This window comes from Chanos chanos, chromosome 7 (assembly GCF_902362185.1).
Source record: "Chanos chanos chromosome 7, fChaCha1.1, whole genome shotgun sequence".
Taxonomy (NCBI): Eukaryota; Metazoa; Chordata; class Actinopteri; order Gonorynchiformes; family Chanidae; genus Chanos; species Chanos chanos.
Window position 1 is genome coordinate 31,162,990 of NC_044501.1, and position 13,235 is coordinate 31,176,224.

The 13,235-nt window shown below is 42.2% G+C and overlaps 1 protein-coding gene across 1 annotated transcript in view; it reads left to right on the forward strand.

The window, feature by feature from the left end:
* The window catches only part of kirrel1a (kirre like nephrin family adhesion molecule 1a), a gene marked incomplete at its 5' end in the record, with an annotated part of 17,972 nt that extends 6,451 nt beyond the window's left edge, over positions 1 to 11,521 (forward strand). Inside the window, 14 exons of the mRNA XM_030780289.1 lie at positions 1,562 to 1,704; positions 3,001 to 3,150; positions 3,467 to 3,624; positions 3,825 to 3,975; positions 4,227 to 4,332; positions 4,479 to 4,627; positions 4,978 to 5,105; positions 5,390 to 5,516; positions 5,807 to 5,907; positions 7,007 to 7,223; positions 8,469 to 8,576; positions 9,129 to 9,256; positions 10,066 to 10,143; positions 10,907 to 11,521. Coding sequence (XP_030636149.1) covers positions 1,562 to 1,704; positions 3,001 to 3,150; positions 3,467 to 3,624; positions 3,825 to 3,975; positions 4,227 to 4,332; positions 4,479 to 4,627; positions 4,978 to 5,105; positions 5,390 to 5,516; positions 5,807 to 5,907; positions 7,007 to 7,223; positions 8,469 to 8,576; positions 9,129 to 9,256; positions 10,066 to 10,143; positions 10,907 to 11,521 — 2,359 coding nt within the window. The remainder of the gene's footprint in view (positions 1 to 1,561; positions 1,705 to 3,000; positions 3,151 to 3,466; positions 3,625 to 3,824; positions 3,976 to 4,226; positions 4,333 to 4,478; positions 4,628 to 4,977; positions 5,106 to 5,389; positions 5,517 to 5,806; positions 5,908 to 7,006; positions 7,224 to 8,468; positions 8,577 to 9,128; positions 9,257 to 10,065; positions 10,144 to 10,906) is intronic.
* Positions 11,522 to 13,235: the final 1,714 nt, after the last annotated feature.

Here is a 13,235-nt window from a genome sequence, read left to right on the forward strand (position 1 = left end):
TCTGTCTTAAATCTAAAATCATTCATGCTTTACAGTTATTTCCTGTTCCAAAGCATAATCTTCAGCCATGTTATTCGGTGCAAGAGATGAAGTTATTGGAGTAGTTAGTGTATTTTTGCCCCCTTTCTGTTTGGCTTCATTACGTTTCATTCACATTGATTACAAATATTCCATCAAGAAGAGAGCGAAGGAGCGAGAAAGCGAGAGAGAGGGGGAGAGGGAGAGAGGGAAAGAAAGAGAAAGAGTGTGAGAGATAGAGACTCGGGGTCATGGGGGAAGAGCAGGCATATGCCAGTTGTTAAAAAAGTGAGAGAGATGGGGACCTACAGAAGAAGGCTTAGGGCCAGGAAAGAGAGGGAATGAGAGAGAGAGAGAGAGAGAGAGAGAGAGAGGGAGAGAGGCTCTATGTGTGTGTGTGTGTGTGTGTGTGTGTGTGTGTGTGTGTGAAAGAGAGGGAGCTAGAGGGCTGATATTTAATGTGATAAATGGATTGTGACAGTGCGTCTCCAAACCCCCTCCAACCAGAGAGGAGAACCACAGAAATAGAAGGCAGGACACGGTACAGGGCATGTTAAAGAGGGTTGCAAAGATAGAAACGGTAGAAATAATGCCAAGAAAGAAAAAAAAAAAAAGAAAAAACAAGATTTTTTTTTCTTTTTTTTTTTAATTGGAAATTGTTTTTCTCTTGGAATACGCAGTGTTCCAGTCAGATCCGTGACGTCATTGATCCAATCAAAAACAGACTAGTGAATCTCTTTTAGCGGGGTCCCCCCGCCCCCTCCAAAACTTGGAAGAAAAAAAAGAAAAAGGAACATTAACAGAAAAAGAATAGTCTGAAAAGAAGGGAGAAAAATGAAGAGAGCATAGAGAGTTGAGCAACAGAGAGAGACTGAGAAGAAAAGGAATGAAGAGAGAGAGAGAGAGAGAGAGAGAGAGAGAGAGAGAAAAAAAAGAAGAACATTGAGCGAGGGAGGGAAAAGAAAAAAAAATGCAGGAAAATATGAGTTGCCCTCACTCAATTTGCAACATTCTTGATTTCAGTCCAATTAAAGGATGTCTGTTTCACAGTGCTGTGAATGGTCGTATTATGAGTCGAAGGCTGAAGCTGTTTTACAGCCGGACTGAATATCAAATATTTTTAGTACCGTTAAAATGAAATAAGTCTGTTATCGTATGAATTGAGTCTCCTACTAGCTATAGGATTTCAAATGTTAACCGGGAACATGGCAGAGAGAAACAAGATCTTGGGCCTACTTTGTAGAAGTCCCACTTCAATTCCGTTTTAATATGCAATTACATTAATGAAGTTAATATAGTCATTTAGATAGAGGTACCACACCAAAAGCATGTGTCTACTGCACTGCCCTTTTTTTTTTTCTTTTTTTTTTAACTTTTTCTTTTTCTGTTTCTCTTGGAATAATGGATATTGCCTTTATTTGTTTTTGGTTGTCTCCGCCCCTAAAATGGTTTATTTAGTTGTTTTTGGGCCAGATTGGGAAAACAGTTGTTCTGTCCTAAAAATGAACGGTTTGTCTTGCTCTCGTTCTGTTGCAGTGTGGAGCGCCCGGTTCTCTCAGGAGCCTGCAGACCAGTCGGTGGTTCTGGGTCAGAGGGTGGTCCTGTCTTGTGTGGTTTTTAACTACTCTGGCATCGTTCAGTGGACCAAGGATGGACTGGCCTTAGGCATTGGACAAGACCTCAGGGGTTAGTCAACTTCTGTAAATGTTTATAGCTTTTGCTTTAGCTTTTGCTGTCTCTCTCTCTCTCTCTCTCTCTCTCTCTCTCTCTCTTATGAGTCTGCCTCACTCGTTTTTTTCTTCCGCCCTCTGTTTTTACGAAAATGAGAGATGACACCGTCATAACTTTTTGTTAAATGAATATAAGAAATGGCACAGTCGTAAGAATGATCTTAGTAATCAACCATTAATAATGCATTCACATGCTAATCATACTAATAGTCTCACGCATTCCAACATTTAGTTTAGTATTTCATCCAATGGTCTCAACTAATTACATAGAGCAACTCCGTGTGGATGCTGGATATTCAGTGAATCATACGGAGTGAATGGCATTCTTTACATACCAGTGCTCTCTGTACATACGCTACAGTGTCAACTTACTCTCTTTCTTATTCTCTCCTCACCTCTGGTCTCTCTTCCTTCTCTTTGTTTGCTCCTGCGTCCATCCTTGTGTATTATTTTTTCCTTTTTCAGCATCTTACTCACCCTCCATTCTGCAGTTTCTCTCCATTTTCCACCCTTCCATTGCTTCATCCTTTTCTCTTTCTCTCTCTCTCTCTTTCTTTCCCTTTAATCATATTGTTACTGTAATGCCTCAGTGGTTTAAGACGAGTCTTTTAAATGGAGACATGTGAATGAAGACTGGCTATCTCTCTCGCTTTCATACAGATGTGCGCATGTGCGTATGTGCGCGTATGTGCTCACACACACGTGCGCACACACACACACACACACACCATCTTTCTCCCTTTCCATCCTGTACACTCATCATGCACTTGGACAGATATACACACACACACACACACAAACACATACACGCACTCATGCACATTCACACACACATCCATTTACCCAAGGGCACACAGGTTAACCCGTTCCAACTGCAAGCACAAGAATGTGTGAAAGAGAGGAGAGGAATATGAAAAGGAAACAGAGAGAGAGAGAGAGAGAGAGAGAGAGAGATGATGTAATCTACAGCAGTATTTCTGTCATTTCTCTAGCAGCAGCAGCAGCAGTGGTAGCAGCAGTCCTCAGAAATGCCCATGTCATAAGGCTTGAACATTTACTGCCTCAAAGTTCAAACACTGTTGCCATCTAGTGGTGGAAAAAAGAACACACACAGCACTGGAGCACTGGTCCAGTGTAAGTGAGCGTGAGGAATAAGTGTGTATGTGCGTGTATGTGTGTATGTGTGTGTTTGACTCTCTCCCTCCCTCTCTCACTCTCACTCTCCCTCCCTCTCTCTCTCTGTCTCTCTCAGCCTGGCCCAGGTACCGTGTGTTGAGGCTGGTGGATGTGGGTCAGTATAACCTGGAGATCTCTGCGGCCGAGCTCTCTGATGACTCTCTTTACGAGTGCCAGGCTACGGAGGCTGCTCTGCGCTCCAGGAGAGCCAAACTCACCGTCCTCAGTGAGTCTAACACTCTCGCGCTCAAAACACATCCAAAAACGCAGCCTAAAAATATCCCAGCACCCCAGAATTATGATCCCAAAACCCTCGCTGGTCACAGTTAAACAGTCACTGCATTCCAGTTCAAATCAGCTCCGAAATAAAACCCGAAACAGGATTGTGTGCGCAACCGACGCGTGAATGGTTATAGCGAGATAATATCTTTTAATAAATTACCTTTCTTTTGTCTGTTCTCCTCTCTGACGTTCCGAATGATAACTGACAGTTAGAGTGTATGCGGTGTGTGAGTGTGTCTAATGGTTTTGTCTCACTGCAGTTCCACCAGATGACCCTGTAATTGAAGGGTCTCCAGAGATCCTCCTGACTGCAGGAGTACCCTATAATATGAGCTGTGTATCCCGGGGGGCCAAACCCGCGGCCGTCATAGAGTGGCTTAAAGAAGGCCTACCAGTGGAGGGAGCAGTCAGCACTACAGTCAGTGGACTGCCTCAGTCTCTCTCAAACACACACACACACACACACACACGCACACGTGCACACGCACAAGCACATGCTTTTCAATAAAGTGTAATATCAGTTGTTTCTCTTTATCTAAAACTGAGCAAGAATTGTTTTAAATATGATCTGAAGTTTTTATCGAACGTTTCTGAAGCAATTCTGAAATTCCTTCACAGGAGGTTCTCCCGGATCGGAAGCGGGTGACTACACGGAGTTATCTGCCAATTCTACCTGTAGACACAGATACAGGGAAAAATTTCACCTGTGTCACCACTAACCTCGCAGTGCCCATGGGCAAACGCACCACAGTTACTCTGAACGTCCACCGTAAGTGTGTGTGTGTGTGTGTGTGTGTGTGTGTGTTTCATACATTCAGACAAAGATGTAATGCACCAAAACACAGGTTACAAATGCTAAAATCCATAAAACATTTATAGTTTCTAACTGAAAGTGTGTTAATTTTTTCTTTAATTCAACACTGTTGATTTTCCTCACTGAGTAGGATTCCCAGCTGTCTGTGTATTTTGGTGGATTTGAAACACCATGTTAAAGGGGACTGTATTTGGCCTTATCCACAGACCCTCCTGTGGTAACACTCTCCATTGAGCCACGGTCAGTCCTGGAAGGAGACAGAGTCACCTTCACCTGCCAAGCTACTGCCAACCCACCAATCATGGGCTATAAGTAAGTGTGCGTGTATCTGTGTGTGTGTGTGTGTGTGTGTGCGTGTGTGTGTGTGTGTGTGTGCGTGTTTGTGTGTAGTGTATTTAAACGTGTTTTGAATCCCTGTGCAGATCAGAAGTTGAGAACTGACTGTTTATTCCTCACAGGTGGGCAAAGGGAGGTGTCGTCATCCAGGGGGCGAGAGAGAGCGTGTTCATCACTAAGGCAGATCACTCGTTCTTCACCGAGCCCGTCTCTTGTCAAGTGTTTAACGCCGTGGGCAGTACTAACGTCAGCATACTGGTGGACGTCCACTGTAAGTTCAGACCAAGCTGTAGGACCTAACACAGTGTTCGTGTTACCATAACAACCCAATGTCACCATAACAACCCAAGACGCCTGTCTCATTTGGCATTCCTCGTTTTCCGTTTAATTTTCATATGCATCTCAATTGCCTGTGCACCAATGGTGAAACCAACCAATGGGTGTCAGCACTGATTCACTTGTTCATGTGCTCATCTATAATTCACTGTGTGTCAGCAGCTAGCCTGTCTGATGGGATTAACTTCTTCTTGCACACTTCTGTAACTCATTCAACCTCACGTATGTTCTGTAACTCTCTCTCTCTCTCTCTCTCTCTCTCTCTCTCTCTCTCTCTGTCTGTAGTTGGTCCTATCCTGGTTGTGGAGCCCAGACCAGTGACAGTGGACATTTATTCTGATGTCAGTCTTAACTGTAAGTGGGCTGGAAACCCTCCTCTTACCCTCACCTGGACCAAAAAGGGCTCCAACATGGTGAGACATTGTCTAATCTACACCTGTTTCTCTCATTCTCTTTATGTTTCACAACATTGCACTGTCTTCCTGTATGTGGTTTGTTTCTGCTTTGTAGTGTGTGTGTGTGTGTGTGTGTGTGTGTGTGTGTGTGTGTGTGTATGGTAGGGGTGTCTCTGTCACTTTGTTATTTTGTCTTATCATTGACACCATTACTTCCTTCAGTTAAAAAAGTTAGGATGAAAAGATTCAGTTGAAAGAGCTCTCTCTCTCTCTTTCTCTCTCATCCCTCTCTCATTCTCCAGGTGCTCAGTAACAGTAATCAGCTGTTTCTGAAGGCGGTGAGCCAGGCAGACGCTGGTCAGTATGTGTGTAAGGCCATTGTGCCCAGGATTGGTGTGGGAGAGACTGAGGTCACTCTAACAGTCAACGGTCAGTCGCAGTTTTACTGTCTCTTCATCGTCATTACAGTTCAAACAAAACAGAACATCTTAAAAAGACAATAATGAGGGATTTTCCTGTTTTGTTCGTTGTGGGCATGTAAAGACATTTGGGAATTTAAACTGTGATATCGGGCTTGGATTACTTTCATATCATTACTCATACATTCTACAACTGGGATTTTTGCTTTAATTACAGTAAAATAAAACATTTCGAATATGTACCCTACATTTTTTTTGTTCAGTGACGTTAAATGTACCTTTTTATTTCTGTCCACTCAGGTCCTCCCATCATTTCCAGTGACCCTGTTCAGCACGCGGTCAGGGGAGAGAGAGGAGAGGTCAAATGTTACATAGCCAGCACTCCTCCTCCTGATAAGATAGTAAGTGTTTGGTCATTACTAACTCGGTGTCATTAACAACTGATTCTGGATCAGCTCTCCCTCAACCTGCATCGACATTTATAACACCGTCATCGAAGTTAAACAACTGACTCTGTAACAGCAAGAATCTTACAGTTGGCCGCTTCATTTCGAGACAGTTCATTTCTGTGAAATAATACTTTGTAATATATAAAAACAAATCTAGTATGTTTGCATACATCCTCAGAAGTAGAATTAAAAAAAAAAGGCTATTGTACCAGTTTTATCCCTGAGGCTTTGTTGTTTTAGACATTGGTTGTGTATTAGTTTTGGCATACGGTCATGCTAATGGTTAATGTTAAAAATAGGACTCGGTATCTGATCTCAGATCTGCTTAGACAGCTTCCGCTCAACAGTTAGACTGCTAGCAGCACTCTCCCGCTAACTCAGCCAATCAGCCGAAAAGTTGTACAACTGTTTGTGGTTTAGCAGCACCGTCTCAGAATAGCTCACCTTTAGCCAGCCCCTGCGATTTAGATAGCGCTGATCGTAATTCAAGATGACTGCTGCCGGGTCCTAATGCAGAGTACAGAGGGAGATTTATTAAATATGAAATATGGGAATGGAATAGTCGTTCCCTTTGATGCTTCGCACACCGCTACGTTTCTCGGTTTCCGGAGTAAATGGAAGCTTACCGTAACATGTGGAGTGATGCATTTTTAAAATATGTTCATGGTTTGTATGAATAATCCAATGTTTTTTGGGTGGGAGTTTTAAAAGGAAAATGTAGTGTTTTGTCACTGCTTCTAAATCCTAGGTCGCTGCACAGAGAAAGCATTTACCCCCTGTGGCTGGTGTGACTGTGTGTGTGTGTGTGTCTGTCTGTCTGTGTGTACGTGAGTGTGAATAAGTGACGCATGTATTTGCGTGTGTGTGGGGACACTGTTGCAATTCTGCAACCAACAATCAAGCACAGCCGCTTCAATTTTAATGTTATTTCCACAGCAATAACAAAATAAAAATCATTTCAAGGTACTTTTCTGTACATATGTTTGTGTGAATTTCTGACCTCCAAAATGCGAGCTCACAAGATGTGTGTGTGTGTGTGTGTTGTGTGCAGGTGTGGGCGTGGAAGGAGAACGTATGGGAGAAGGAGAAAGGAACCCTGCCGGAGAGATACACGGTGGAGCAGAGCAAGCCCTCTTCTCAGGGTGGAGCCGTCTTATCCACTTTAACCATCAACAACGTGATGGAGTCCGATTTTCAGTCCACGTACAACTGCACCGCCTGGAATGCCTTTGGGCCCGGCACCATGATCATTACCCTGGAGGAGAAGGGTATGCCCATGGAAGCACACACAACATACGATTGCTGTAATGTAACAGTGTTACAGTAGTTATGGTTACGGTAGTTTGTCACTGTTACTCCAGTTTCAGCTTGCCTGTCTCTGTACAGTTTAAAGTCTCATTTAGGATCTTACCAAGACCCTTGGTTGAAATCTTATCAGGTGGTATCCATGTTTTAAACTTGTTTTTTTAAACTCAAAAGATTTTGCATCAGTTATGCATCAAGAATGCTTCTACCTGGAACCATTAAGGGTTCTCCTGTGGGGACAAGCAAAAGTGACCTGAATACGATCGTCATAGATATTGTAGATGAGCTTTAGAGATATTGGCAAGTTCTCAAAGCGTTTCTTAAAATCTTAATATGGTCTTGTAAACTCTACACTGAATCTTAAGAGATCTTGATAGGACCTGAAGCGATATTAGAAAGTTCTTAAAAGAGGATCCTTTCAGGACCTTCAAAGACTCTTTAAAGCTTTTGGTGGTGTCCTTATGACATTACCAATTTTTCTCTACATCAGATCAGTTTTTCTTTAGCTTGTATCTTTGGTTTAACCTTGCTCAGGTATTTTTGAGTGAGACCAGTCCCGTATTGGGGTCACTTGCGTGACACACTCTTAAACCCAGAGGTTTGAGTCAGGAGTTCTGCCGCGGGCATTAATGTAAAAGCAGAAAGGCTATGCTTTCCTGTAATGGGTTTATATCACACCATGTCGCGTGGAGCCTTCAGGGATTCCCCACTGCGCTCCACCCAATCATTATGCATTTCCTGCTTTGTGAGGAGGGTGGACATTAGTACGTGTAGAATGGGTCTTGATGTATAGGGCAGAATTTTTTGTGTTTTCCCGGGTCCAGGCTCCTGTTTGGGCGATGATTTTTGAACCGAATTATTATTATTGTTGTTGTTATTATTGTTATGTTTATTGTGTTTTTATTTTTGTTATAATAATAATAAGAAGAAGAAGAATAGTAATAACCAGATCAGAGCTATCACTTACCATCCCATTTTCCAAAGCCAAAGTAAAAGAAAGTAAAAGATTCAGTGTAGTTCTCTGAGATCTTTGTTAACAGGGCAGTCAAACTCCATAAGTAAAGACACTTTAATCAAATTTAGTCAAATTTTATTTCAAATTCTTTCATAAATCCAAATCCAGCTGTGTAGTTTTAAAATAACTCTTCAAAGCTTATTGTAAACTGCCTGGCCCTTGGCGTTTGAGAGTCATTGTCTGTGGTTTGTAGAAATACTGCCAGTCGGGATGATCGCTACTTTAATCGTGGTCGGTTCCATTGTGCTGCTGCTTGGACTGTTAGCCTTAGTCGTCTTCTTGTATTGCCAGCGTAAAGGAAGTAAGTAACACACACGCACGCACACACGCACATGCACATGCACACATACACTGGCACTAGAGCTGGCACAAATATTTGTAATGATTATATCCTATCCCAGTTTTCTCCAGTATTCCTTTTTCTCTCTGACTTTGCTCTGTTGGTCTGCAATCTTAATTGACTGGATATGTGAGACTATGATTAAATCTCAAATGAATGTCATATTCGGTCCTGTCAATACATTAGCGTCTCTCGCTCAATAGATAAGGGCATGAGAGATGAGACCATGAAAGAATATCTGGACAGGGTCCTAGTATTGAATTACCTCAAATACATTTTAATTATGGCCTGACTTGAGCATATTCAAGCTAGCAGACAAAACACACACACACACACACAAACACACTCACGACTTGTAAACAAAACTGCTCTGCCAGAAATTCACGGTTGCAACTTTATCGTAATCCTAACCTTCATCATTTAGAAGAAAGCAGGTCGCTCTCTCAACATTTCGTCGGCAAGATCCTCTAGCAGCTTCAATGTTCATGACAACATACAATGCTTTGTCATCAGGTCGGCGTGGGGTCACGCTTGGAAAGCCAGATATCAAGGTCGAGACCATAAACAAAGAGACGCACAGTCTAGAGGAGGACACGGGCAGCGTTTCCACGGCAACCCGAATGGTCAAGGCCATGTATTCCGTGAGTGTTTATGACAGTGTACATTAGACGTCATAGGCGGAGAGGGAATTTGAGATTTCAGCGCATTATAATTTCTAAATAGGAAAATAATTAGAATTTTATTTTTCAAAATAACTCCTTTAAATGTGAGCTAACCAGCTAATCATCATCTGAAACTATTCGTTTCATCTTCAGCCACGGCCGCTGAAACTGTCATAAAGTTTTTAAACTTCAAAATGATTCCAAAATTAAAACTGCAGTTTAATTTTTAAAATGACACTCTGAATGTAGGGCTGAAAATAATTTATTAATTGGAATATCAGGCAGATATTAATGAAGTTGATTCGTCTCCAAAATCATTAAAAAAAAAAATTTCTGCATCCAATAAAATATGGTGTAGAAATGATCAGGGTTTTTCTTAAATGATGTTGTTTAGTTGACTTGAACATCTCTTAATTCAAATCACAAAATTAATCACAAAGCATTATAAATTCTTTCATTAACTGCCTTCTTACGTAAACTTGTACCTAAATTTGCTAACCCTGCTAACTGTTGTCTTACTGACCCACTTTACACCGCTTAACCTCACTGTCAAAACTGAATTAATCTTCTCTTCTTTCTCAATCTCCCTCTCTTCCTTTTTTCTCTTTCTCTGTTATCTCACATTGGTTTCCACCCCTCTTTGCGTTGCATTTCTTCTTCTTCTTCTTCTTCTTCTTCTTCTTCTCTTGGTTTCTTTTTTTCCTTTCTTTGTTTGTTTGGGGTTTTTTTTTTTCTGTTGTTTATGGTTTTAGTTTTTGCCCTCTGTGACCCTTTCTCCCTCCTCCCAGCCCTTTAAAGACGACATCGACGTCAAACAGGAACTGCGCAGTGACACGCTGGACACTCGCCAAGACTACGAACTCAAGGTGAGTTCTCTTTTTCTCTCTCTCCCTGTCGCGCACACACACACACACACACACACACACACAAAGTATTTCTCCCCTTGACTTCATCGTGCCAAAGCTATAACGTTATGTTTGACTCTACACGGACAAACGATGCGGCGTTGAAGATAAGTAGGAAGTCGCTAACAGACGACAAGATTATATTTTATTGATTTCTCAGAAAAATGTTCAGTGAAGAATGGTCCCTGCATTTGTAGTTAACCTGATTAATTGCCTAGATTATTGCTCTGTTGTGATAGAGGACTTGTGTTGAGGTTATTTTTTTTTTTTACCAGAGGGAAAATAACTGCCGTTTTTATTTACTTTTTTTTTAATTTATTTTGAGCCTTTAGGATTTAAAATGTAAAGGTATGCCCAGAGCCCTTAATCAGACCCAGGACCAGATGTTACACTACTATAGACACAGCTACCACGACCACATAATCACTTCTGCATCACACTTCCTAATCATCACACTTAAAGTTTCACTTACACGTCAAACCAAAAATACACTCTCAATTCTCTATTTAACACCCTTAGTGTCTTGTATATGAAAAGACACAAGTGTGAGTAAGTTCAGAATCCCTGTAACAAAACTTTCACTTTTTTTTTTTTAAACTTATTTTCCACTGGCAGACCAGGGTGAAGCCATTTCTTATTTATGATATTATAGATAGACTGCATGCTGCTCTGAGAAAGTCTATGATAAGCCATAAGAGAAATTTTTCTTTCCCTTCCCCTGTAGGATCCAACTAATGGATACTACAACGTTCGAGCCTCTACCCACGATGAGGGTAGGCCTGCTTCACGCTCCATGCACTACCCTGAGTTTCGCCCCTCCAACCAACCAGGGGGCGCTGCAGCAGTCGGCAGCAGTGCAGGAGCCGCGGGGGCCACCGGAGGTCCAGGCACACCGGGTAGTATGGCCCCAGGGTCTCGAGCCGCCTGCTACGACCCCAGGCCCCCGTCTAGACTCTCTCACAACAGCTACGCTCAGTTCAACACTTTCACCCGCGCGGGACAGACTCAGCAACCGCCGCCCAACACCGCCCCGCAGACGAGCGATTTCCCCGGTGACTGCAGCCTCCTGGACTCCTCGCCCCAGCTAGCTTACGACAATTACGGCTACCCGTCCCACTATCCGACGTACCGAATGGGCTTCGCTCCAACCAGTTTAGCTCCGTTGGAAGGAGGGCCAGCCTATGAAATGTATGGGGTGGGGCCCAGTGTGGGAGCTGGGACTGCCACAGGAGCTGAGACTGGACTCGGGAAATACGGGAGCTCCACCCGTTTCTCTTACACGTCCCAGCATTCCGATTATTCCCACCGACACACACAGAGGATGCAGACGCACGTGTGAAAGAGAAGCGCTATGCCACCCTCAGTTGCTTCAAACACACACATACACACATACACACACACATATACACACACTTACGCAAAAACATTCATAGACATGAACGCATTATTAAACACAAAGTGGAATTTGTCATTGAAGAATAAGGAGGAGGGTTGGAGAGAGTGAGAATTAGTTCAAAAAAGAAGAGAGGCCAAGAGATGAGAGAGCGGAGGAGGAATAGAGACAAGGGAATTCTCTTTCCATCTCTTTCTTTCTCTTCCCAGCTTTCACTTTTTTAGTTCTCAGCTCCAGGAGCTGACAGCGAGAGTCACAATCAAGGCGAGGAGAGAACAGAGGAAAAAAAAAAACGGAAGATCCTAGATCTTGATAATAGTGAATGAATAGCATAGGCTATAAATTGAGATGACCACCAAAAAAAAGAAGAAAACAAAAAAGAAGAACAGAACGAAAAACGGAGGGAGTCTCTCTGACTATTTGTTTGTGTGTTATAGTACAGGAACTTGTATGATCACTCTTAAATGGCTTTCTTGACTCATCTCCTTACTTTCTTTTATGACTGACAAAAAATGGATGGACCAAAGCAATATGGCAAAGAGCCAATTCACTGAGTGCAGCATTTTTATCAGTATGGTCCAGTGATGTTTCCCAAATGGGGAATTTTGTGCTGTCTTCTAATCGATAAGAATGTTCCTACTTCCTCATTGGTTGGAACATGAATTAGAAGACACACTCATTGGCAGCTAAAAGCCCCAGAATTAGAGTGCATTTAGGTCCTAATAGGTATTGTTAATCAGGTTAGCAAGCTTGTTAAATAAGAGCACAAACAGTGTATGGTAAAAATGGAACATGTGAGGTAATCCACGCAAATGGAATTGATTGGAAACAAATTGATGAGCTCCCTGTTTTCCTAGTCTGCTTCCTAATTAATATCTATCTAGCCATTTGCTTTGCTAAAAGAGCTAATCAAATGCTAAGCAGCATCATTGCTAGCTCACTCCCTTACCATGATAGCCTTTCCCATCAGTATCCATGGCGCAGTCAAGAGTCTGATTTAGTGGCATTTAACTTGTAATGCAGCTTTTTGACATTAGATGGCATAATTCAAGACTGTGAAACCATGGGGACCAGTGGAGTTCTAGAGCTAAAAACTAAGGCTTGACTGACTGATAACTTCAGTCATACCAACAATAGAGACCAATAGTGTCATTCAAACTTACAATATTATCATTAATGAAATGCTTGGTAAGTTTAGTTCAGTCTGCTATCACCCGCGAAAATTATTTAGTTAACATATTTTTCTGTATTATTTAGCATTGCGTAATGTTTGGGGGGGTTTTCTTCTAGTTCTCTTGTGACAGGAAGGTAAGGAGACCAGTAAACAAAGCCATTTAATTGTTTTCAGATCAGGATGATGGTTTTTCTGACAGCCATTTTTTGTTCACAATGGTACACGTTACAGGGGCGGGACACTGACCGGAGGGTGGTGTAGGTTGGGTAGGGATTGGGCTATCATGATTGGCCATATATAGCTTTTCGCTTAGTGTTTTACGTGGTGATTGGTCGATCATCTTAGAGCACATATGCTTACATATATACAGTATACACATCAGAATGCCCCACGCTTTTACCACGGTGCTTTGTTGTGGGGTCATTTGTTTGCACTGCATTCTGGTTTTCGAGCTTAGATTACCCTTTTATCTATCTGTACTCTCTC